Consider the following 27,856-nt stretch of genomic DNA (forward strand, 5'->3'; position numbering starts at 1 on the left):
TCTCCCAACTTTGTATTGTCACCAAAAAAAAAAAAAATTGTAAGTTTTTAAGTGCTAGTTTTGAAACTATGATATACACAAGAACTGGAAAGCGTAAACAGTAATCCAACCTCCTAAAACCTAGACACTTGTAAACAGCAGGACAGGAATCCTAAGTCCAGCTTTTACTTTGGATATCTGACAGGCTCAGTGGAATACTGGAGATTTGTGTCTATAAAACAAGACTTTACAGGTCTCTGAAGGAAAGGTGCTCTAAGAGGCCCAGAACAATTACTTCCACAATCGCAAACATGAAATCCAATGCTCTCCACGGTCTCTCCCCGCATTGCACCATGCGACTGCTGGTATACCAATGAGGACTGTGCAAGGTCGCCCAACAGTTTCCTTTCGCTTAAAATGCGGTACCACGAGGATGCCCTTGAAGGAGGCCTCCGTAAACACTGAGGGGACCGGATGTGCCCGAGCATTTTCCAAATTTTGGGCTCTCCAGAATCTAGGGCCTGAACCAAAGAATTCTATCGGACTCAGAGTTCCTTCTGGTATTTTATTCTTCACGCACACATTGTCGACCCCCTGCTCTCAAGTCCCGGGCCTCCCTCCCACTCTCACCGCCGAGTGGGCGTCCCTAGGATCCAGGGAGGTGGGTGAGAGAGGTTAGAGTGTAGGGGTAAGGCTGCAGTCGCGAGGCTGTCCGGCAACGGCCGGGGTCCCGCAGGTCCAGCCCCCGGGCCCGGTCGCCTGGCCCTGACCCGGCCGACGCGCCGCCGCCGCCGCCGCCGCCTATCAGCGGAGCTCAGGGGCGGGGCCGGCGGGCTCCGCGGCGGCTCGGCCGGCGGGCGGGGACGGGCGGGGGACCGACCACAGCACAGCTCCAGCGGCCGCGCGCAGACACCCGGCCTGGCTGCCGAGGGCGCCAGCGCGGCCCCGGGGAGCGCGAGGAGCCAGCGAGCGCGCGGCCTGCCGTTGGCGGCCTGGTTCGCTGCGCTCGGCGCCCATCCGCCCCGGAGTCGGGGCCTCAGCCCGCGGGAAGATGGTGTCCTGGATAATATCCCGAGCCGTGGTGTAAGTGCCGCTCTCGGCGCCCAGTTGCGCACGCGAGGCCCAGAGGAGGTGTGGGGAGGGGCAGGGGCCAGGAAGAAGGGGAAGGCCCGGGCCTGGGCGGGAGTTGGGTAGTCCGACCTCGGGCCTACCCAGGGATTGGGAGCCCTCGACCTCCTCACCCTGGTTCACGTCGCTGCGGGGCTCCCTGCGGCGGGCGAGGGCCGGGCGGCGGTGGCGGCAGCGGTGGCGGCCCGGCGCGGCTGCGTGCGGATCGGCGCCCCTGCTCTGGCGGCGCTGGGTGGGCAGGCGCGCTGGGCAGGCGGCGCGCGCTCCCTGCTCCCGCTCCCTGCGCTGCGCGGCACCGCCCTGCGGGCCCGGGAGCGGCGCGCCTCGCGGCAGCGCCCTGCGCAAACTCTGCAGACGCCGAGCGCGGGAGGCTCCGCGATCCTCCAGAGGATGCGGTGGCGCCGAGCCTTTGTATCCCCGGCTGATGCGTTGCGGTGTCTCTCTTGGCGGCTCTCTGCCTTTCTGTCACGTGTGGTAGGAGGAGAGATTTGTCTAAAAAACAAGACCGCTCCCAGCTCTGGATCCCTGGGTAGGGTCCCAGTTGTCCCACTATTTAGGACTTACAGGGAAAGGAGCCTCCTATTGAAAGGTGATCGCACAGACCCTCTAATTTGGCCCTGTCTTGGCGGAAATATTTCCTAAGTGATTCACAGGCTGCAGGTGCCTGTTGCCTTTGTTCATATTATCTGTGCCTTTCATTGTGGTCTTACCAAAAAGAGCTACAAATCCATAGAAAAACAATTCGTGTATTTGCTCTGTAAAGGTATTTGTTTGAATATAGCTTAAACCGATTTTCTTCCATCTTGCTCATATTATTCCTGTCCCCACTTTTAAAAAGTCACCAAGTAAACAACAATGACGTAGTTACATTCAGGGATCCTTGGATTCATTATTCATCTCTGTAGGTAATGTTATCTCAGTACCTTTATTAAATGTATAATGAGCCAGCAAGCTTTTCTGATTAGCCTTATAATTTTGAAAAAAAAAGAATTGCCACATTTTTTAGTTTGTTTTTCACTAGGCAGAAGCTAAATTTTCCAAGTTTTAATTTTGTTGTAAGTGAATTGCTTAGACCTGTTTAACCTGATTTGCAGTGTATCATTCAAAATTTGTCATTTAATCAAACGTCAAAATTATACCACAGATGCCTTCAGATTGTTTCTTTAGCCTCTTCCAATCTTTTACATAATGTAGGCATACCTTCCTTGACCTAGTAGATGTCTATCAAACACTGTCTGCACCTAGAAAATTAAATGCTCCATTAAGACTATATACCTTGCTTTTTTAACTCTCTAGGTTCCTTTTAACTCTCTAGGTTCCATTGTGGAGCACTTTGACTTCAGTTTGCACTACTCAAATCAGATTTTTGTTTTTGACCATTGAGTAGGAATATGAATATCTTGAGTGCTATCTGTAATACAAAGGTCAGTAATACCTGGTTGGTCTTAGTGGAACTCAAGTTTAAATACCCAGATATCTTCAGTACAGGTCAAAATGTCAAGACTTCTAATAGTTACTCCCAGTTTAACACTCAGTGTTAAACAAGGAAGGAATTATATCTGCTTGCAGAATCATCAAAGAAGGCAAGAGAGATTATATCTGAATTGGGCCTTAAAGAATGAACCTAATCTATATAGCCAAACAAGAAAACGGAAAGGATTTTTGGTAGATCAGATAGAGATATCAATGTGAGCCAAAGTCTAGAGCAGGGAAAGCCCAGATTAGTTACTGCATGTAAGGGACTGGGGAGAAAGCTAGAAAGGAAAGCTGGGTTTTTAGCTTAAAAGCTTGTTTTCAAAGAAGAAGTAATGAATTAAGGCAGTAACAGCTTTACTTTGCAAGATTCTCTGCTGCTGTTGTGTGAATCAGTTGGCAATGCAGAGACCACTTAGGAGGCACCCTCACTGGAGAGGGGATTTAAACCTATAGTACTAAAGCCTACAGAATTTAAGGTCTGAGGCAAAGGAAAAGGCACAAAAATGTGAGGAAGAAAAAAAAAGACAGTAGAAAAATGGATTTAACAAGTTTCAGGAAATGAATTTCATGAGCCATTGAATCATTAGCACATTAAAAATATAAACATTAAAAACAATCAGGATCTACACAAACTTGGACATGCTTTTCACACTAGGAGACAGAATTTGCTTACCTTTCTTTAAACCCACTGAAACATCTGGCTCATCCTGAGCAAGATAAGACAATGCTCTCAATATGAACTTTTGGGAGTATGAACAAGGAACACATGGAGCTTCTATAACCAGAGCTTCCAGTTTGCATGAGTATGTTCTCTGCAGTGTAACACCAGAGCCAAGAGCACTCACGAAATATAAATTATCAAATTGTTTTCCAAAAAGTTGTTTGTTTTTTGGTACCAGGGGTGGAACCCAGGAGCACTTAACCTTGAGTCACATCCCTAGTCCTTTTTGTTTTTTATGTTGAGACAGGATCTTACTAAGTTACTTAAGGCCTTGCTCAGTTGCTAAGGCTGGCTTTGAACTTGCAATCTTTCTGCCTCAGCATCTCCCAGGATTACAGGTACTCCCAGCTCCAAAAGGATATTAATATCATACATTGCCATCATATCATCCTTCCTCTCCTTCTCTCATTGTCAACACTGAATCCTACAGTAAATTGTGTTGACTCTACTTTCAAAATAAATTAGTTCCCACTATCTTTACATGTATCACACTAGGCAAAGCCAGCATCATATCTTAAATGTGTTCTTATTATAGCATACCATCCTACCTTTACTTTTGTCCCCTTACAGTTTATTCTTAACAGAGTAACCAACATGATCCCATTGAAACACAAGTCAAAATCTTGTTGCTTCTCTGATCAGAACCCTCAGTTGACTTCCTACCTCACCCAGTAAAGCCAAGTCATTACCATCGACTACAAACAAGGTATAACCTGGACTCCTTCATATTTCAAACCTCATCTTCACATGCCCTCTGCCCTGCTGCCATGGTGTCTGATCTCCACTCTGCCTCTTGCCTGAGAGCCTGGGCATTGCCAGCCCCTCCACCTCAGTACACATCCCCAGATGCCCTCCTGGCTCATTCCCTAACTTTTTTCTGATACAGCTTTATCAGTGAGGTCTTCCTGATCCAAGCACTCCTGCTTTCCCTCCCAGTTGTGTTGTTCTACATAGTATCTGGTACTTTCAAGCATACCATAAACTTTACTTCTTTTGTCAATTATTGTCTGCTTCAAGTAGAAAATAATCTCCAAAAGAATAGGTCTTATCTCAAATTTGTTCATTGCACACAGGAAAAGCTCATTGAGTATTTGTTTTTGGAAATTAGAGAATGGAGATAATGAATATGAACTGTGAATTACAGAAATATTGATGATAAATATTAGAGTCCATGAATTCAAGAGCTTTTTTTTTTTTTTTTTTAACCTCCTCTTCCAATGTTTGTTTGACAACTTGTCTTAAGAAAGCTTTGGTAGGGGCTGGGGCAGTGGCTCAGTGGTAGCACACTTGCCTGGCATGTATGAGGCACTGGGTTCCATTCTCAGCACCATGTATAAATAAATAAAATAAAGATCTATCAACAACTTAAAAAGTATTTTAAAAAGAAAGTTATGGTGAATGAATGAATTATTTGGAAAGATAGCTCACAAGGATCTCAGTATTAAACAAAATAAAAAGTTTTTTTTTTCCACTGATGAGCCTCTTTCTAGACATACTTATTCTAGACAGCAAAAAGGAAAAGGCTCTGCATTTGTGCCATTACTGGAAACACAACCTCTTTAAACCCTGGTAACCTAACTAAAATCATCTGGGGAAGGGGAGTAGATAGGAAAGTAGGATTTGTATACCTTAGCAAATAAAGGAAAGACAATAAAACAGTATGCCTGGAAATTAATGTCCTAGAGCAAGAAAATATGGTGTTTATTTGTGTGTGTGTTTAAGATTTTGATAGTATTAATGAAACAATAATGTATTACTAATTATAATTGTTCAGTAATTTCTATCATTTCTTTATATTTTGGGAGGGTGCTAAAGATTGAACCTAGGGCCTCACACATGCTAAGAATGCACACAATCACTGAGCTATGTTCCCAGATCCCCTAGTAATTTTTAAATTTTTTTTAACATTTATTTTTTAGTTGTAGTTGGACACAACACCTTTATTTTATTTATTTTTATGTGGTGGTGAGGATCGAACCCAGGGCCTCGCACGTACCTCGGCCCATAATTTTTAAATCTTTATGGAAGTTTGAGGGCAGTCATAATTCATGAGCAATAATTTTCTATCCTCATTTGTGCTTTAAATATTGTAATTGGCTGTATAACCTCTGATAGCTAAAATATCTTCTTTCCATTAGGTTAAGATAGGTTTTTATCTTTGCCATTTTTAATGAGATATATATGTTAATAAATTAAATGTTTATGAGTTTTACCTAAGAATAAGAAATTACCCTAAATTGTTGTAGACAATGAGAACAATAGTAGAAGCAATAATATTTTCAAGAAAATGAAAAGGTTGACATCTTCAAGATTGATGTTGGGAATGCCCAACAGGAAATCATCTTTTCTGTCTTCCTTCAATAGGAAAGAAAATACATCCTATACTATTGGGAATTGTTTTCACTGCATAGGTCAGAACTTGCAACAAAATTAGACTTTATTTCAGAAACAATTTGCTTTTGTCCACTTTTTTTTTAATTGCTGCTGTATTAGTTGTATCTTTTCTCACTGAATTTTTAATCCTTTTAGGATGGAGATTTTTATATTCTCTACTTTCAGTATAAACTAAATCATTTAAATAAATGTTATATTACAATAATAGTGGCATAATTTAAATGTCTTAAATGTATATAATATTGTTTTGAAATCACATGGAAAAAATTACTGATTCTCTGCTTATTTTTATGTCATTAATTATGTGCTTGCACTAGACTATCCCTTTCATGTATTTCTGAAGTAAAAAAAAGCAAAAAACAATAAAAATTGTTCTGTTGTAAAAGTCTTCATGTTTACAAAGCTAACTTCCATTAAGGGTTTATGTATAATTATCCCTATTACTGAAAGTTAAGTCAGTTCCACTTATGTTTTTATATTTACAACAACAACTGTGACTGAAACTCAGGGAAGATACATAGTCACTAAAGTAACATGGACAGAGAAAATGGTAGTGGTCAGGATAAGATAGTGGATAGTGATTATTTTAAGTAATGAGCAGACCAGCTAATATTAGCATACAAAGCAGCGATTCATAACGATTTTCAAAGTATTTTAAATTTCATTTAAAGATCCTTTTAGTATATGTCAGTGTTTCTTAACTTCAGCACTATTGATATTTTGGACTGGATAATTCTTTGTTATGGGGAGATGTCCTATAAATTGTAGGATATTTAGCAGCATTCCCTGGTCTCTGCTGACTGAGCCACAACCTCGAACCCCCAAAAACACATCTACTCACTGGATGCTAGTGGTTAAACCCTATTCCCCAATTATAAGTACCCCAAAATGTCTCTAGATATTGCCATATGCCTAGTAGGCAAAATTGCCAGCTGAAGCATGGGGGGATTGTGAAGAAAGTTCTAAAATGTGATTGAAAGATAAAGACCATACAAATAAATGTACAGTCAGTGTTAATGTATCAATATTGATGATTATGAGCTCTTCCAAAATAAATCTATGAATTCAATGGATTTTACTTTTGTTTTTGTACAACCTGTGTTGCGTTAGTCAACGTTAGTCAACTTTCTGTCATAGTGACAAAATACCTGAGAGGAATCCTCTTACGAGGAGGGATGGTTTATTTTGACTCACAGTTTTGGAGGCTTCAGTCCATAGTCACTTGTCCCTGTTTGGCCAAGGGAAACACAAGAATACTTCATGGTGGGAGCACATAGTAGAAGACATCTGTTCACCTCATGGTGGCTGGGACTAAATACAAAAGAGAGAGAGGAGGGGCTGGAGTCTCATCCCCCTTCAGGAGCCCTCCAATGAACTGAAGTCCATTAAACCCCACCTCCAAAAGGTTTCCACCACCCCTCAATAGCACCACAGGTTGGGGATCAAGCCTTCAACACACGGGCCTTTGGAGAACTTTCAAGATTCAAACTAGCAAAATCTGGTAGTCTAATTATTTGAAGTTCATAGGAAAAAGCAAAAGCCCAGGAATCAAAAAAGACAAACTAGGAAACACAGGAAGTGAAGACTTGACCTATTATATATCAAGGTTTATGGTAATGTTGAAGTAATTAAAAAGGTAGTATTTTTGCAGTGATTGACACTAGACTTAATGGTGCACAATAAGGAATCCAAAAACTAACCCAGGCATATGTGGAAATCTGATATGACAAAAGAGGAATTTAAAATCAATGGGAATCTGGGCACAATGGTGCACACCTGTTATCCCAGACACTTAGGAGGCTGAGACAGAAGGATTGCAAGTTCAAGGTCAACCTCAGAAAATTAATGAGACTCAAATAAAAATAAAAAGTGCTGGAGATAGAATTCAGTAGTAGAGTATCCTTGGTTCAATCCCTGGTACACAAAATCAATCAGCTTAGCTGAGTGTGGTTGCTTGCACCTATAGTCCCAACTACTTGGGAAGCTGGGAATGAGGCAGTTTACTTAAGGCCAGGAGTTCAAGACCAGCCTGGACAGCATAGCAAGACTTTTTCTTAAACAAAACAAAAGCAATAGGCAAGTACAGATAATTTTTAAATAATATTGTGACAACTTGGTTATTTCTCAAAGAAAAAAATTAGCAGCAAGCTGACATTTTAAAATTATATTATCTGCCTAAGCACGAAAACTAAAACATTTCAAGCTCTTAGAAGAAACAGTAGGAAAATATCATGATATGCTAGGGAAGAATTTTTCAGACCCTACAAAAGAGCATAGAGGAAACAATAAATTTGTCTATTTTTTTATAGCCTGACATGTATTTGATGCTCATTCTACATTAGGCATTATTCTAAGCAGTTAAAACTAATTCATTTTTATTTCACAATAGAGGTGCTGCTCTTATCTCCATTTTACTAGTGAGAAAGCTCCACCTTAGAGATGTGTAATAACTTGCCCAAGATGATCACACAACTACTAAGTAGCAGAGATAAGGGGCAGCTCCAGATCCAGACCTCACATAAAATGTTATACCACTTTACTATGTTAAAATTATTCCTAGTGTTTTTTAATGTTTGAAGTCAGCTTTATTGAGAGGATTTTTATGTAATAATTTACATGAATTTGGTCAAATGTACATACATTCATATGTATCATCACTCTAGTAAGATTCAATTTCACTCCATTTCTACTACACTCACCAATCCTGAAAATAACTTTACCTGTGGCAGTCTATATGAAAAATACGTAATTATTTTAAATATCATTTTGAGGATATAGAAAATTTTTAACTAATTAGAAACTCATTGCTATTTTCTCAGTCTAACTTGGGCAGGGTAGGATGCTGTGATAGGAGAAACTAGCACAAGAATTATGGCCCAATGGTTTACAATGCAGACAGATTTGTAACATATAGTTCACAACTTACATAATAATTAGAAGATATTAAAGAATTCTCTAAAAGCAGGAAGGAAAAATGTTAATGTAAAAGAGAAACGGACAAACAAACTAACATGTCATAGAAAAGGACACCAATGGCAACTAGATACATAAAAAGCTAGACAAAATCCATTAGTTTTCAGGAAAATGTAAATCAAGACCATATTGAAATTCTATTTCACACCTACTGGATTGCAAAAATTAAGAAGTCTGAAAATACCAAGTGCTGGCAAGGATGTGTAGAACAACCGGATCCTCTTTATAAAGCCAGTAGGAGAGTAAAATGCTGGAACTGCTTTGGAAAACAATTTGGCCCTAACTTACAGTGTTAATCATTCACATACCCTATAACCCAGCAATTTCATAACTAGCAATGTACCATGAAAGAAATCTGATACATGCGCCAAGACACATTTGCAAGGATATTTATAGGAATGTTCATAATGCAAAAGTCTACCAAAAATACTATTTTACGTGGACAGGAGAATAAGTAAATGTTGGCATATTTATATAATGAAATGTTAAACAACAACAAAACTAAGTGAATTACCACTTATAAGCATCAACATGGACAGGTAATAGGGAAATTTAAGTGTCTTAAAAGCAAGTCAGATATGATTGCATATTATATGATACCATTGAAAAGGACCCAGCATAGACAAAACTAAACAATGTATAGTAAAATTGTGTGTGTGAGTGTGTATAAAATCTGTTTTTTCAGAAAAGAGTGATAATCATAAATTCTAGATTAGAGATTAGTTGTGAAGAGTTGGAAAAGGGTTTGAACAATGATATTAGTAATATTCTTAAATTTTTGAGTGACAGATTCACAGTGTTCATTTTATTATGCTTAATGACCTAGAAGTATTGTGTCATATACTCTTCTTTATATCAACTATTACATTAAAAACATGTTTAACATTTGAAGTAAGGACCAAGATATTCACAGTATCTAAAGGGACAAGCTATGACAAGCAAGGAGCAGATATCAACAGAAAGGAGATGCTGATGCTGAGCCTGTCCCAGCCCATATGCCTCTTACTGGTGTAGAGGCCAGTTTTAGTGCTGAGCCAGGCCACAGATGGAGGCAGGGAAGGGGCTGCACCTGTCATGATGAATATATGAACAGAAGGCCAGAACCTCTGTGAAATCGCCAAGCAGGATGCCTCTTGTTCTTTCTCAGAGCTGATATGAGTCCAATGAGCAATGTCCAACTTAGTTATCCAAGGGATTTTTGAGGTTCTAGAAGTAGATGCATAAATAGCTATTTAACTACTTTATTTTTCCCCCATTTATGTTTGGATGACAGTTGTTTTCTTGTATATCTGTTTGATACATGGACTATTGATATAAAAAGTAACTCAGTGTCTTTAAAAATGTGTAAATTAATGTGCCTTTGCTATTGCTTCTTCCATTTTAAGATAGTGATAGTGTGGATTTTGAAATACAGAATAATATTTTTCACTCAGCAGCTTTTGTTTTGTATTCTTAATGATATCATTAAATCTATTGGTCTATTTTGATAGTTTAATAGTAAAAAAAAAATGAAACTCTCTAATACCTACATAAGTAATTTAACTTGGGCTGAAGATGCAGCTCAATGATGGAGTGCTTGCCTACTATGTACGAAGGCCTGGGTTTGTACCCCAGCACTGGGAAAAAAAAAGAAAAAAAAGTAACATATGTTTTAGACAATTCTCCAAGATTAGTAGTTAGCATTAGCCCTAAAATCTGGGATGGCTCTGAACCTATCAGTGAGAGGTAACCTTTAATACTAACACTTACTACTGATATGTAGTTCTAATTTCTTATGCATACTGAGCATCATTTATACAAAAGAAAGAAATAGTGAGTGGTGTGTGTTCCATGTGATCAGCCTTGTTGTAAGGGGTGATCTGGCTAAGACATCTGTCACTCATTGATAGCCAGGATTTATTTGGCCTGTTTATGCTATCCCCTTGCCCCCTTATCATTCCACATGCTGTGCTTACTTGGTCAGTAAATGAAATAAAAAGCATCTCAGAACCTCAGGAACATGATTATGAGGCATCAGCTAGTAGATTTGCAGATCTGTCAGTAAAGATTTCTAGTTCAAGAATGCAAAGTAAAAAACTTACTAGATTTAATTTTTTAAAGTTATCTATACCCCTGTACTCTAATAGTCACCCAGAATTACCAACAGATTGCCAACTTTTTTTTTTTTTTTGGCATCAAGAATGTTAGCTTACAAATGCGCACTCAAAACAATGATCACTTTACTTCCTTTACTTCTAGCCAGATTGTTTTTTCTTGCTTCCTTGAGGAATCGAACTCATGGGCCCCAACATGCTAGGGAAGCACCAAATTCTTGTTTTGCTATGAGTTTATCAGAGTCTTATGTTTTGCTAACATTTAATCTCTCAAACCAATTCTAAAACTTTCTAATAAACAGATTTTCCAACCTTATTCACGCTTTAAAAAAAATTCTTTTAAGATGAAGTGACTTAAAATTACAGCTTTGGGCCAGAAAAGGTGGTTTACAAATGTTGCAAGTTAATGCTTTTGTTTAATTTGAGACATATGATTGGTAGTATTAACTTTAACCTCTTAAAAATCTTAAAATTATTTTCAGTATTACTGAACACTTGATGAGGTTATCCATTTTCATAGAGCATTTCTGATTCTTCATTTAAAAATAGAGCTCTTGATGGGCACTGTGGCCGGCATCTGCAGTCCTAGCTACTCAGAAGGCTGTAGTAGGCACCCACAAGTACAAACCAACCTGGGAACATGGGGAGACTCCTGTCGCAGAAAGAAAAAAAGTAAAATAGAAAAGAATAGAATTAGAGCTCACAAAGTAGTACACCATATTTAAAGCTCTTAAAAACACTTTAAGCCAGGTGCGGTGGCACATATCTGTAAGCCCAGCAACCCTGGAAGCTGCAAAAGAGGATCACAAGCTCCAGGCCAGTCTGGGCAATTTAGGGAGACCTGTCTCAAATTAAAAAATAGAAAGCCTGGGGATGTAGCTCAGTGGAAAAGTACCCCTGGGTTCAGTCCCCAGTACCATAAACACACATTCACAACATTTCCAAGACCTCATTCCCAAAGATTGATGGAATTATCTGGGATGGGGCCTGGACATCCTTATTTTTCAAAGCCCTTCTGGTGATTGGAATGTACAGTCAGGTTTGAAAACTGTTAAATTAGAAAATATGAAAAACCTAGTGACAATTACTTTGCAAATTAGTAATATTGGAAAGATCGCAGAATTGAACTGCCAAATATTGTTACCATTTTATTTTATTTATGTATTTTTTTACCTTTATCTGTGTTTTATTAGATTTAAGGTAAAAGAAAGCAATGTTTGTGGGTGGCAATACATGCAGTATAGAATCACTTTAGCAGGTCCAAATAAAGAAAAAAACAGTAAAATTCTTATTCTGTGAAACTCCTAAGAATGTTCTCTGGAGTCATAGAACAAATAATGTTCTTACTTTAGGTCTTAATCCAAATTTATTGCTAGTGAATAAAAAGTACAAAACAGAAGAACCTTTAATTGTGCTTTCAAAATTTTAAGTGAAACAATGACTTCACAGGAAATCCACTGAGAAATGCTTTTCGAGGCCAAGCATTGTTTCCCCTTAGCTTCCTACAACAATGTATGCACATTAACAATTTCAGTTTACAATCACCGAAGTCCCATCTATACATGAGATTATACCCAGACCACCTAAATTGAAGTTCAGATATTTTTAGTTATATCCCAGCTTCACTAGCTAGCTGCTAAAAATGGTGATGGTGATCTCAGTCACTCAAATTCCTTGGCTATTTTTGAGGATGAAATCCAAAGAATTCTTATGATTCTATTTGGGTGGGATTAACTCATAGGCATTAGCAGAAGCAGGGCTGTGTAGATCCCGTCTGGCAACACCGGGATATAACCTTCTGGCAAAGCAGTTTACAGTTAGTTACCTCGATGAGCAGACACATGAGAGATTCCACTTAGGGTTCAGGTCCATGATGCCTGCCACAATGTGGCTGCTAGAAGGTCCTTTTCCAGCTTCAGAAACTGAAGCAGAGACTGCTCCATTTACAGAAATTTCATCACAAAAATTCTTAAGCTCAATATTTTAAGATGATGGGTTTCACAAGTCCACAGCCAATACCATCAATCGTCACCCAAAACCTGGAGGGCTGCTCAGTGGTGCTGCACCCACCGGAGGCGCCATGCTTTCCAGACATGCGGCCGATTGTTACCATTTTAAAACAAGGAAACAAAAATTGTATGGTATCTTTAGTTTGGTTCTCAATAATTTGGTAATATTAAAACAAGGAAATTTTAAGTTCCTGAAAAATATCTTTTGCTTAGCAAGAAGCTGGTGGTCTATAAAGAAGTACTCTTTCCAGCCGGTTGACATTTTGCACACTTGGAATCCTAGTGATTTGGGAGGCTGAGGCAGAAGGATTTTGCAAGACCAGCCCCAGCACCTTAGCAGAACCTTAAGCAGCTTAGTGAGACCCTGTCTCAAAAAATAAAAAGCTGGGGATGTAGCTCAGTGGCAAAGTGTCCCTGGATTCAATCCCCAATACCAAAAGAAAAAATGAAGTAATGCCGAAGCCAAGTGCCAATGACTCGGCTTGGCACAGAATCACGAGCCACCACACAGCTCTGTAGGTTCAAACAGCAATTCTTTATTCCGGATCTCACACCAGCCTCCACACACGTTCAGGGGCAGTCTCGTTCTGCCGCACACTTCACCTACTCCACGAGGCTTTTTCCAAAATCCCATTTGAATCTCACGAGAACTCAACGGGAACAAGCAACAGGAACACCCTAATCCCAGCAGCAATAATCTTCAACCTCAACTTCCCTAAAACCCATATTCTTAAACCGGGAAACGCCTTAAACCGGGAACACCCTAAGCCCAAGGACCGGGATACTTCCTCAAACCTGCAGGATACTTCCTCAAACCTGGATCCACCCTTGATCACCTTGAGCAGGGTCATCTTTCTCAAACACACAAGCAAGGTCGCAGCAAATTTCCAAGGCAAGTCCATTTAACATGGGGTACACTGGCAAGGATTACGATGCGTCAATACCTACTTGGTAATGGCCCTCAGCAAAGTAATCTTTCCAGACAAATTTGATTGGTATTTTCAGATGGAATGTGCAAGTATTAGAAGCAAGGAATATAGTAGATGGAATGTCTGGATTTTATTACAACATTCTTTTCAGTACCTCATGAAATTCAACTTGGAAATGGATTTCATATTCCTAACAAGAACAAAGTCTACCAAACAGCAAAATACCACATTTGTGAGGTGACTTCATAGCACATTTACAGCAGTACATATTTATGCTACCTTAAAGATCATTTGTAAGATTTTTTCAATGTGGAGGCTTATGTTTATTTTAAGGTAAATTCACCAAAATAATTTCATGCTTTTAAAGTATCCACAGTGTTAAGACTATAAACTAGTATGTCATATAAAAAAAAAATAGCAGGAATTGAAACCTAGAAAAGCCCAGGCACCATGGCCCAGGCCTATAACAGCTACTTGAGAGGCCAAGGCAGGAGGATCCCAAGTTCAAGGCCAGCCCAAGCAACTTAACAAGACCTTGTTTCAAAAATAAAAATAAAATGATTAAAAGGCCTGCGGATGTAATTCAGATGTAGAATGCTTCTAGGTAATCCCCAGTACTGCAAAAAAGAGAGAAAGAAAGAAAGAAAAAAATCTGGAAAGGAGGAGGTGGGTGGGAGGAATGAAGCATCAAGAAAATTTTATCTTCCATAGCAGACAGGCAGATGCTATTTAGAGTTGAAATACCAGTCTTTCATAGTCCTTTTCTTAAAAGCAAAGTATCACATTAGACCCTGACATTTCTACTGTTTTAGTACAGTTTTATTTACTCTTTTAGTTTTACTTATATGTTAAATTTGAGCAAAAGAGTTTTTAAGTGACTTATGTTTTCAGATCCCACTTTTATATTCTCTATTATAATCTTTCTCTGCTAATAAGAGAATTGCATAATCAAATGTTATCATTGATTATTTCTGGGCAGAAGAACTGGAAATGAGTCTTAAATGTCTTCTTTATTCTTTCTGACAATGTTTCCATAATAAATAGGAACCTTTTCTACTAAAAATATTTATTTTTTATACAATCAAATGTTTTTTTATAAATAACTAAAATATAATTTAAATCAAAAGCAAGTTTTAATTTACTTTCCCTCAAAATAACAAATGCCTATATTTTATAATCTGACTGTTCATACCAACCATCTTTAAGAACTGGTCATAGGATGGCTACTGTGTCTACAGTAGACTGATGAAGTATTAGCACATTTGAATAACTATATAACTTTAAATTCATTAAGTTTTTTTGTGGGGAGAAGGGTATGATTGCTACTTTTCCAGTGATTAGATGACTCTGGATTTGCCATAGAGCCCTAGAGTTTGCTTATAAGTATAATAAATTTTTCTCAAATAGATGAAAATGAGACTATATGAAGAATAAATTGTCTATCTACTCTGTATAAGAACAAATATGGAATAAGCAGTGTTTATTAGCTAGAGAAGTACAACTACCTACCAGTATATTACTCACTTAGCAGAAATCAGTGGTCTTTATTCTAAAATATTTATTATATCTACAGAAATATATTTAAAAGTTTAAACAAGGGAAACAATTGGGTTCTTGGTTTACTGTTTTAAGTTCAGCCAGTAGTATTTTACATGAGCTTTGTTTTTAAGACCTTATTATATAGATCCCAATAAAATATAGGTGTTATTTTTTACCGGAAATGGCAATGCCTGTAGCAAAAGGGTAAAAACAGTATTCAATTTCTTCTTCAAGCCAACTTTGAAACTATTTTTATGAAATCATAGTAACTTTTAGGATTTACATTATTTCAATTTTCTGCATGAGTGGAAATATCAACATTTTGTCATATTATTTCTAGTTTACAGAATTCAGAGTTTCATAAAATACAATCATATATCATTGTCCTAGTTAGAGTCAGTACAAGTAGCATTACTGCTTAGTAGTTTGGCTTTATTCCACTCTAAATTCTATCTCTAAAGAACAGTTCTGTGTGTCCTCTCTCCCTCCCTCCCTCTCTCTCTCTCTCTTTTTGGTGGTGGTTCTGGGGATTGAATCCAAGGTCTTTTGCATGCTAGGCAAGCACTCTACCAACTGAGTTATATCCCCCAGCACTCAGTTCTGTTCTTGATGAACTCACAGGTTACTGAAAAGCACAAATGCAATACTCCACATGAATATCCTTTACACCCATATGGCCTATATGGAAATATGTTTCTATCCTTCCTATTTTTTTAAAACTATCCATTTGCCTGATGGCAGACACTAATCAGTATTACAGACATGGCAACCACTTTGTAAGAATGTTCTTTATAATTCTGTATAAAGAAATGAAAGATGAGGAAAAAGAGACTTCTGAAAGTTTTAGTGTTTCTTAATAGCCTTTAGGTGCCAACTTATGGATCTTAAGGTGACTTTAACTCATCCTAAATCTAATAGATTAAGAAACCTACCCTGCCTATCTTAGGTAGGATCTCACTTCAGTCTATCTCCCTGGACACAGTCAAGATGCAGGATGCCATGAATATCCTCATGGTCATGACCTGCAGCCCTGCAGTCCTCTCCTGTCGCTGTTGGTTGTGCCATACTGTTATCACTTTCATCCATGCCATATTATACCTACCAGTGCTCCTTACCAGTCATTCACCAAATAACATTGATTCATCTTTGGTAACCTCAGGAGTTTTTTTTTTTTTTTTTTTTTTTACTTTTTGCTGTGCTAGGACTTTGTGCACTCTGGGAAAAAGCACTCTACTACTGGGGGTGAGAACAACACTCTGTTATTATTTGTTTGTTGAGGAATTAACCTACTTTTATTTTTCTTTTTTCCACATTTTTTATTGGTACATTTTAGTTGTACGTAATGGTTGAATTTCTTGTTACATATTCATATATGCACATAATAAAACAATATAATTTGGCCAATGTAACTCCCCAGCACTTCTGCCCTTCTTCCTACCGTCTAATCTTTGTCCTCTGTTGATCTCCCTTTGATTTTCATGAGATCTCCACTTCCCCACCTTTCTTTTACTTTTTCCTCTCTAGGTTCCACATCTGAGAGAAAACATATGACCCTTGCTCTTATGTTTGGCGTGTTTCTCTTAATATAATGGTCTCGAGTTTCATTCATTTTCCTGCAGATGACATAATTTAATTTTTCTTTATGGCTGAATAAAACGCCATACTGTATATATACCATGTTTTCTTTATCCGATCATTCATTCATGGACATCTAGATTGATTCTATAGCTATTGTGAATTGTGGTGCTATAAACTTGGGTATGCATGTATCTCTATAGTATGGTGATTTTAATTCTTTAGAATAAATACTGAGGGGGCTGGGGATGTGGCTCAAGCGGTAGCGTGCTCGCCTGGCATGCTTGCGGCCCGGGTTCGATTCTCAGCACCACATACAAAGATGTTGTGTCCACCAAAAACTAAAAAATAAATATTGAAAGAAAAATTCTCTCTCTCTCTCTCTCTTTAAAAATAAAATAAAATGCAACAATTTAAAAAAAAAAAGAATAAATACTGAGTAGTAGTATAGCTGGTTCATATGGTGGTTCCATGCCTAGTCTCTTTTTTTTTTTTGGTACTTGGATTAAACTCTGGGACACTTGACCACTGAGCCACATCCCCAGCCCAGTTTTCTATTTTATTAGAGACAGGATCTCACTGAGTTGCTTAGTGCCTCACTTATGCTGAGGCTGGCTTTGAACTTGCCATCCTCCTGTCTCAGCCTCCCAAGCCCCTGGGATTACAAGTGTGTGCCACCCGGTCCGATCCCCATGCCTAGTCTTTTGAGGAACCTCCATACTGATTGCTGGAGTGGTTGTACTAACTTACAATCCCACCAACAGTATAGAAGTGTTCCTTTATTTCCACATCCTCTCCACAATTTATTATTGTTTGTATTCTTGATGACTGCCATTCTAACTGGAATGACATGAAATTTCAGTAGTTTTCATTTTCATTTCCCTAATTACTATATAACTGAACTTTCTGCATATGTTTGTTGACCATTTACATTTCTTCTTTAAAGAAGTGTCTGTTTAATTCATTTTTCCATTTGTTAATTGGGTTATTTATTTTTTGTTGTTAAGTTTTTGAGTTCTTTATATGTTCTAGATATTAATCCTCTGTCAGAAGAGTAGCTAGCAGGGGCTAGGGATATGGTAGAGCATTTGCCTAGCATGCGTAAGGCCCTGGGTTTAATCTTCAGAGCGCTGCGCGCGTGCACACATAGCTAGCAAAGATTTTCTCCTACTCTGTAGCATTTCTTTTCATATTCCGGTTGTTTCCTTTGCTATACAGAAGCTTTTTAATTTAATAAGTTAATGCCATTTCATTTATTAACTCTTGGTATTTTGTCCTGAACTTTATTGAGAAACTTGTTGCCTGTTCCAATATGCTAGAGTGTTAACTCTATGTTTTCCTCTGGAATTGCATAGTTTCTGGTCTGATTCCTAGTTAATTTTTGTGTAGAGAGAGAGATAGGGTCTTATTTCATTCTTGTTCGAATGTATAGACAGTTTTCCCAGCACCATTTGTTAAAGGCTGCCTTCTCCAATGAATGTTTTTGGACACTTTGTCCAGAATCTGTAAATGTTTGGGTTTGGCTCTGTGGCTTCTATTCTACATCATTGGTCTATGTGCTTGTTTTTATTCCAGTGCTATGCAGTTTTTGTTACTATACCTGTGTAGTATAATTTAAAGTCTAATATTGTGATGCCTCCAGCATTTTTTTTTCTTCTTCTTAGAATTGCTTTAGCTATTCTGGGCCTTTTATTCTTTCAAATTAATTTTAGGACTGTTTTAATCTAGTTCTGTGAAGAATGTCAATTTTATTTTAATGGGAATTGTACTGAATTTGTATAGTGCTTTTGGCAGTATGGCTATTTTAACAATATTAATTCTGTCCATCTATGAAGATGGGAGGTCTTTCCATCTTCTTAGGTCTTCTTCAATTTATTTCTTCATTGTTCTATAGTTTGTTGTTGTTGTTATTCTTAAGTTTTAGGTGGACACAATATCTTTATTTTATATTTATGTGGTGCTGAGAATTGAACCCAGTGCCTTGTGCATGCTAGGCAAGCACTCTACCACTGAGCCACAACCCCAGCCCTTGTTTGTTTTTGAGGCTATTGTGAATGGAATTGTTTTCCTGGGTTTCTTTCTCAGCAGATTTATTGCTGATATATAGGACAGCTATTGATTTTTGTATGTTGATTTTATAATCTGCTACTTTGCTGAATTTATTTATTAGCTCTACCCATCTTTTGGTGGAGTTTTTTGGATCTTTAAAGTATAGGATCATATCATTTGCAAACAGTAACAATTGGATTTCTTCCTTTCTTATTTTCTTCTCTTTTATTTCCTTCTCTTGCCTAATTGCTTTATAGCACTATATTAAGTAGAAGTGAGAGTGAACATTCTTGTCTTGTTCCAGATTTTAAAGAAAATGCTTTCACTTTTTCCACATTTACTACAAGGTCAGCTTTAGGTTTTTCATATGTAGCCTTTATGATATTGAGGTAGGTTCCTTCTATCCTAGTTTCTTTAGTGTTTTAATCATGAATGGGTACTGAATCTTGTTGATGGTCTTCTCTGCCTCCTTTAAAATGACCTTAATTTTATTTATGTGATGAACTACATTTATTGATTTTTGTTAAGCCATCCTTGCATCTCTGGGATAAAACCAACTTGGTCATAATGGACAATCTTCTTAATATGTTGTTGAATACTTTGCTAATATTTTATCTGATATTACTTTTTAAAGCTATTTGTGCATTAGAAGAATTCTGGTGCATTAAATAAATAATAAATATGGTACAAATAAATCTGCAGATATAAATTTAGTGATAGAGTAACAAAATGTGCAGGTATAGTGAAGAATTTGAACCAACAGTTTGGTGCTTTTTGTTTTGTTTTGTTTTCTCACTTGCAAATCATGCTTTTTTCCCCTTTTTTTTCCTCTCTTTCTCACAAAAATGACAGAAACTCTAAAGATGGTTTGATTAACTTGTTTGTATTTCATCAGTAAGAAAGAAAAACATATTTAGGAAAGAGGAAAACAGGTAATTGTCAGTCCTTAGATGCTCATGACTCATAGGACTAAAGGTAGCTAAGTTTGAACTTACTAAAAAGGGACTTTGATTGTTAAAGAGTAAATCTCTTAGGAAGAAATCTTAAAAGGTTTAAATATATGGAAGGGGAGAGAACATATTCACAAGAAGTGAGCTTTTCTCTTAATTTTTTAAAATAGATTTTTTTTTAATTGTAGATGGACACAGTACCTTTATTTATTTATTTATTTATTTTTATGTAGTGCTGAGGATTGAACCCAGTGCCTCACATGTGCCAAGCAGGCACTCTACCACAACCCCAACTCTAGAAGTGAGTTTTTCTGAGTGACAAATAGGGATACAATTTATTATGATACCATTTTTATGACACTTGGCGGGGGGCGGGGGGGTCTTCATTTTGTGAATCCTGTTTCTGTGTGGCTGGTGTGTCCGTGTGTGTGTGTGTGTGTGTGTGTGTGTGTGTATGTGTGTGTGTCTGTGTGTTTCTAAAGGAAATTGTTGGGAATTTGTCCAACTTCAATTATATGTCCTTTCCCTATACCCTGAGAAAAGCCATATAGTGTTTAAAGTTCAGTGTGTTGTTATGGAAACTAATTGAAAAAGGAAAATAAAGTAAAGGTAACTCTTAGGCCATAAACCAATAAGAAAAACATTCTGTGAAAAGAATTATTTTAATGAAGCAAAGACATTTTAAAGAAAAGTAGCTTATCTTCACAAAATAAATGATGAATCAGAAAGGAGGAAGATGACTATCAATCCAAATAAATATAATATTGGGAAACATGACCATTTTTGTATGTAAATTGACAGTGAGACTCCTGTTACTAAAGGAAATTAGACTTGTTACTACTTTTTCAACTGCATTGTTTATTAAGTTATGATAAAAGAACATCATTGTGTTTCTTAAATTGAAAATTAAAATTGTTAATACATGCATTTAAGAAATTATTAACTTGACCCACACACCATAAATGCTGCTGCTGTCATAATTTTCTACTGCTAAAAGGCCATTGCATTCTTCAGAGACATAAAAGAAAGTCATAGAACCCTTAGATTGGATATTTAGCATTTGGTCAATTTCTTGGGTCATTTTTTCATTTTCTGACCCCAGCTTAGGCTATATTTGTATATTAGATTATGTGTACAAAAGGCTCAGTTATGCTTTTCTATCTTATTTCTTCTTCAAATATTTATTGATGGGAAAGTCCATGAACACAACATTGATGATAATAATACTAGTAACACTTACAGAATGTGTACCATGTGCCTGGCCTTGTTACATGGTTTCACTTATCTAATGCTCATCAAAGTAGTCACCAATATCATTGTATTTTACAGAAAAACAGACAGACACAGAAAGGTCAATGACTTTGTTCAAAGTCACACTGCTGCTTCAAGTATGAACAACATGTTATGACAACCAGGAGGAGAAGCTCCCCACTGAGAGAAAGCAAGGATATCTTCCCAGATATAATGACTTTTTAATTCCATTGTTAAACTTATCTTCCCTGAGAAGAGGTTATAGTCAGAGGGAACAAAATATGCCAAGGCATAGAAAAATAATAGGACTCTTGAGAAACATCAAATAGTTCAATGTCATAAGATGAGATTAGAGAAATCAGAAGAGTTCAATCAATTAGGCCTACTTTTGCAAAACCTGATAAGGAGGTTTTTCTTTATTGAAAAGGTGAGTTTAGGGAAAGTGAATGAAGGCATATAGTTCCTATGAAAAATAAAAAGGCTGAGAATCAAGGCTGAAGTGTTTAGGACATGGGCAAAGATATGAAAGAATTTGACAGAACGTGGTGATTGTGTGTGAGGAGAAGGAGGAAGGAATTTCAGATTTCTGGCTTGGTGATTCAACTGAGTGGGAGGTGTCACCATTTTGAGAGATGGGAAACATGAGAAGAACAGGTTTACAGATGGAATGGTAAGCTTTAAGCAATGAAAACTGCCAAGGTCTAATGGGGAAGAGTGGTGATGGAAACATGTTAGCCAGAGAAGGAGCACAGAGATTGATGGGATGTTATGGTGATGTCCTAATCTCAATTTGTATGGTACGTTCATATGTTTATTTGTTTTCTTGTTGGCCCTTATAACTTGCATACATTTATTACATATATTTTCTTTTCTTTTTGATACTAGAGATTGAACCCAGGGATACTATTACCACTGAGTTACATTCTTGGCCCTTTTTTATTTTGTATTTAGAGACAGGGGTTTTCTAAGTTGGTTAAAGCCTTACTAAATTGCTGGCCCTAGCCTTGAACTTGCAATCTTCCTGCGTCACTGGGATTACAGGTGTGTGCCACCACACCCTGTATACATATATTTTCTAGTATAGATCATATATAATGTAGTAAACTTTATAAGTAACATTTGATAAATCTTCTATTGAATCCAGTCAAAACTGCTATTGAAAAAATTTGCCCTAATACCTGAAGATTTTGAGAAAATGTCCCAATTCTCCCTATCCTATGTATGTATTAGGGATTAAATGTCACTTAAGCAAATACCATTTGACTTACACAGTTCTGCTCCACAATTGAAAATGAAAAGCAAACAAACAAAATAACTGAGATTTATCATCAGCAGAAAGGGCTCTCATCTCCCAGTTTGTGGTATTTATTTATCATGTGTTCAATTAATTTCTATAGCTGTGTTAATTTTGGCAAATACAAGGAAGACACAATGGATTATGAGAAACAATGAAACTTTGTTTTTCAAATTGCTTATAGTTATTATGGGTACTTCTGTATCCTATTATTTGTCTGTCGAAAGATTAAACATTCTGTTTAGATTGGAGTTTTCCTTTAGTCTGACAGAGCCTTTGAATAAGGTAATTTTAAATAGGATAGTTAAGAAAGGCCTTTGTGAAAAATTGACATTTGAACAAAGACTTACCTGAGGTTAAGGCCTTAACTGTGCAGGTAATGGGGAGGGCATTCCAAAAAGGAAGCCAATGAAGGACAAGCCCTAACACAGGGCTGTGGTCAGCCCAGAGAGGTCATTGTGGCTGGAGGTGAGTAGGAATGCCACCAGAGGTGTAGGCCATTGGTAAAGACATTGGAATTAACTCTTGAGTGAGGTGGGGAGCCAGTATAGTGTTTTGGCCAAAAAAATGACAGTATCAGACATTATATTTTAAAATATCTCTCTGCTGTGGAGAACAGACCATATGGGGGAAAAGAAGGACGCTTGGAGATCAGTTAAAAGGCTATTTTAATAAACTGGTGAGGATGGGTTGTAACTTGAATGAGGGTAGTATCAGTGATCAGGTTCTGGATTTATTTTTAAAAGTAGAACCCAGAGAATTATTTGACAGATTGGCTACAGATATTTAAAGTGAAGAAACTGGATGAGTTCATGAAGTAGGGAATTCGTATACTTAGAGAAGAATACTATCAAGTTATTTCTTAAATGTATATGGAAATGTGGAGTGCAGGAACTAACCAAGACAATCTTGAAGTAGAAGAGCAAACAGTAAAAATAAAGGGAGAAGTTACTCAATCAGATATCCAGATTTATTACAAAGCTACAGCAATTAAGAAAATGTGGTATTGGAACAAGGACAAACAGATCAGTAAAAGAGTACAGAGTACAGAAAGATCTATACATATATTGTCATGTGTTTTATGGCAAAGGTAGCATTGTAGTGCATTGAGGAAAGATTGGTATTTATAATAATAGTGGCAATTAGTATTTATAATAATAGGAATTTGTAATAATAAATAATCAGTATTTATAATAATTGGATATCCCTATATCTCTATAATCATAGCCACTTTCTTCAGACAATACACAAAAAAATCAATTCCAGTCTCATTGCAAATAAAAAATTAAGCAGTAAAGTTTCTGTAATATAAAAGATATCTTTATGACTTTAAAATAAGGAAAAATGACCTTAAACAGGACATAAAAAGCATTAATCATAAAAGAAAAGATTGATAATAAATTGAAAGAGACTAAAATTAAGCAATTCTTTTTGTCAAAAGACACTCTTAAGAGTAAAAGTGAAACCCAAATGGGAGAAAATATTCAAAGCATATAAAGACAACAAATGGCTCATCCTCAGAATGTATAAGGAAACATAGACATGGTACTTCACATCAAAAATGGTGTGCGTTCAAATAGAGCCAGGAAACACAGGAAAAGGTGTTCTCAGTTTTATTTCTGGGGTGGTGGCAACATTGTGTATTGCAGAACCACATTTCTGTCCTCTATATATTTTGGAAAAGGAACTAGAGATTCCAAGGTCTTCATTTGTATTACTACACCTTTAGAATTGAATAGGGATTAAGATTGTTTAAACTTAGCCTAAAATGTGAATGACTGTACACTTAAAGAAAGTAAAAATCTATTCTTGAACATGAATTACTATTTTAAGAAAACCTCTTCTACTGTAAGCACCAAATAATATCTATACACACTCATGTATAACCTCTTTAATAGTTGGATATTTCCCCTTGAAGCTAAAACCTGATTTGTGGGGGATAAGGTCAGAAAAATACCATCAAGAAAACTGACATTTCATATCTTTAAAGAAATGTCACTAGGGAAGAATAAAGACTATTCTGTACATAGAATGCATATTTTCTTCTAAAATTTTACAATTTATTTTGATGCCCACCCGCATGTGTCACTCAAGAGTAGATAGAGGCTACCCTGAGTGTTAGTTATCAATTGTCAGAGGACAATTTTCGTGAGATGGCACTGGGATCCAAGGTAACCAGCATGTGTTTAGTGGGGACTGGAAGTGATAAGGATAGAAAAGCATCTGTGTTTAGAATGCTCCAATGAGCAATCAGCACTCTCCTGAGATGACCCTTACAGTTGCTAGGCACTCATTCCTGTTTCTGCAGTGGGTGGCAAGATTATGTAATGCTGAACCACATTTCCATCCTCTTTATATATCTTTGGGGAAAGAATTAGAGCTTCCTGGATTTTTTTTTTTTTTGTACTATCAAATCTTGAGGATTGAATAGAAATTGAGATTATCAAAATTTGTCCTAAAAATTAAAGGGTCATACATTTAAGGAAAATAAAAACATATTCTTGAGCATACAATTATGTTTTTTAAAAAGCTCTTTTGTCATAAGCACAAAAGAACATTAGCACTGTCACACATAAGCAATTTACATGATTTGCATCACACTTAGGGAACTCTCATATCTCTACTTTTTTTTCCTCCAGTCCTAGAAATGCCTAATGAGAGACTGATTTCCTTTCTTAGATTTTTATTTAGAGTTTCATTTTCAGCATCCTGGTGGACAAAAACATAATTGTGATGGACCCCTTGAAATCAAGAAAAAGTACTAGATGAAATATGTAACAACTTTTTTAAAAAAATGCACTAGTGATGAAAGCCATTCAAACTGTGAACATTCTTATAACGAATGAAAATCATTACTAGGTAGCAACATGATCAACCAAAAACTTTAGAACCAATGAATGTTATGTGAAGAATTTACTGTTATTATCTGTAAGAGCTGAGAACTGGAAATGTTCAAAAATTTTTTTCTACCAGCAAAGTAAATACTTCTTGTTATTTAAAAAAGAATGAGTAAGTGAGCTGATTGTAAAAATAAAGGGCTCACAAACCTGAACCCACCAAGGTAAAAAGAACACTAAAGCTAGCTTTTACTAAAAGAATTTCTTAAAACCTGTTGGACTTAACTTTTGGCTTTCCTAATCTCTGTTTTCGTGGGGCATGTCAGAAAACCACACCAGGAACTGATGTAAAGAACTAAAGAACTGTGTTTTATTAATTCCATACTATACGACGAGAGAAAGGGAGAGTGGAGAAAAAGGTCAGACAAATAGAAAGCACAGAACAATATATTAAGAGTATATATACATATATCATAATTACAATAAATGTAAATGTACTAACAATTAAAAGACAAAGATTTTAGGCAGCATTCAAAAAACAGAACAAGTTACATATTTACAATGTGGGTTTATATTTCATTTTAAAAATAAGGATACCAAAAGACCTTAAAAGTGAAGGGTTAGAGAAAAGATAAAAGGCAAATGCTAAGCAAAAGAAAGCTATAGTACTCAATATATTTATCAGAGAAAACAGACTTTATGAGAAAGTAATAGTAGAAGAACAGATGGTCAAACCATAATGAGAAAAGGATTAATATACCAAAAAGACACATTAAAAATGTGTCTGCACCTAACAATATAAGGCAGAAAAATATTTAGAGTTAAAAATTAACTGCATTGTGTGAAGAAATAGATGAATACACAGACATGAAAGTAATTTTTTAATGCAAAATATTTTTGACATTTTTATGTTTTTAATTGCTACTATTTCCTTCTACATTTTTCTCCAGGAATATGGTAGTCTGTTAGGCAATCTAGTTTTCTACATAATTATAATATTTTAGATAACTGAAATTTAACCCTTTGAGAAATAAAAAATTTAATGAAAATATTTTTAAACTGTATTTCATTTTTCTCTACTTTTTTGTAAAAGTGTTTTACTGTTTTTTGTTGAAACATTTAAAAGTACAAAAAAGTTTAAAGGGTATAATGAATAGCCTATGTTCGATTTACCTAGAATCACCTATTAACAATGGGTCACACTTGTATGTGCGCACACATGTGCATGCTCTACCATAGCAACAGCTTTTGTTATTCTTGGTTTTACTGAACCATTTAAAAGTAAGTTCCTTCAACAGATTGTGCTGCAGTAATTAGATGCCCATTTACTAAAAGCTACAGAGAGACCTTACGATTCCCACTAAAATTAACATAAAATGGATCATTGACCTAAATACAAAACACAAAGCTATACTTCTAGAAGAAAACACAAGAGAAAATCCAATCCACCTTGGATTTGGCCCTGACTTTTTAGATACAACACTTAAAGTACAATCCATGACAAGGGAAAAAAAATCGTGAATTGGACTAAAACCTATTTTGTGAAAGACATTTAAGAAAATAAAAAGAGAAGCCATAAACAAAAAACTGCTGGCACTGGAGAGATTACAGATAAGAAAAGAGAGGAGGCAAGAATGATCCATGAGTGAGAAAAGGAAGCATTCCAGGCAAAAAGCATACACTCAGGACTGAAGTAGAAATGCAGCAGGCATAATGAAGGAACCGTGTTGGAGCAGATGGTGTATATACAGCAGTGCTCTTCAAATTATGTTTTGATGAGCCCCCACATGGGCTGGTCAGCAAGCAAGTGAGGCAGCCAGCCACTGAAGTCTTCAGGCAATGCTTGGCTACAGGTGTATTAAAAAGACTGATCTGAACAGTGGACACAGGACTGGGCTGGAAAGTATCCAGTGAGTCAGATGAGATAGCATGAGCCCAAGTGAAAATAAGTATTGCCCACAGAAAGAAGCATCTCATGTTGCATTTAAATCTGGTGGCACTAGATTATTTGAGAATATGGAAGATAATACCTTGAGTTGTGCCCATGTTCTCAAGAGAAACACAAACTGGATTGAAATTATGAACTTGAAAATGTAAAATAGAACTCTGATGGCTTACTTATTATACCTAGGGATTATACCTAACATCAACCGTGAGGACAAACAGAGTTGCCCTGGGAACCGAGTTCTTGTTTAGGCCTGGGGTAGTTATTTTCTTATAAAGCCTAAACTGAAACATTTCTGGGCTGTGTGTGGGAGGGGGGGACCAGGCATAAAGTTTAACTGAAAAGTCCTGAGCTCTGTGGCACAGCTAAAATTCCTATTGACAGAGAGTGGGAGTTGGTGCTTCTGGCAAAGTGGCATTTCCAGGGTAGTCTTGTTAAGTAAGGCAGAATTGTTAGTGATGGGCTTCTAGTTGCTAAGGATAAAATCTGCAACCGAGGACTTAGTATTCCTCCTCCGACCTAGTGACACAAACCACAAACTCAATCAGGGTTAAGGAAGGATAAGAATGTGAGGAATAAGAAAGTCATCAGTGTCTACATATAGCACAAGAGTTAAAACCAAGAATCAACAAATGGGATGAATTCAAATTAAAAAGTTTTTTCTCAGTAAGAGAAATAATATGTGAGGCGAATAGGGAGCCTACATCCTAGGAA

General features: G+C 36.9%; 1 protein-coding gene across 1 annotated transcript in view; it reads left to right on the forward strand.

Moving 5' to 3' along the window:
- Window positions 1-884: 884 nt before the first annotated feature.
- Reep3 (receptor accessory protein 3) overlaps window positions 885-27,856 on the forward strand; it is an 89,156-nt gene continuing 62,184 nt past the window's right edge. The window contains exon 1 of the mRNA XM_026393721.2: window positions 885-1,062. Within this exon, the coding sequence (XP_026249506.2) occupies window positions 1,031-1,062 (32 nt within the window). The 5' untranslated portion in view covers window positions 885-1,030. The remainder of the gene's footprint in view (window positions 1,063-27,856) is intronic.

This window comes from Urocitellus parryii, chromosome 5, assembly GCF_045843805.1.
Source record: "Urocitellus parryii isolate mUroPar1 chromosome 5, mUroPar1.hap1, whole genome shotgun sequence".
In the NCBI taxonomy this organism is placed as follows: Eukaryota; Metazoa; Chordata; class Mammalia; order Rodentia; family Sciuridae; genus Urocitellus; species Urocitellus parryii.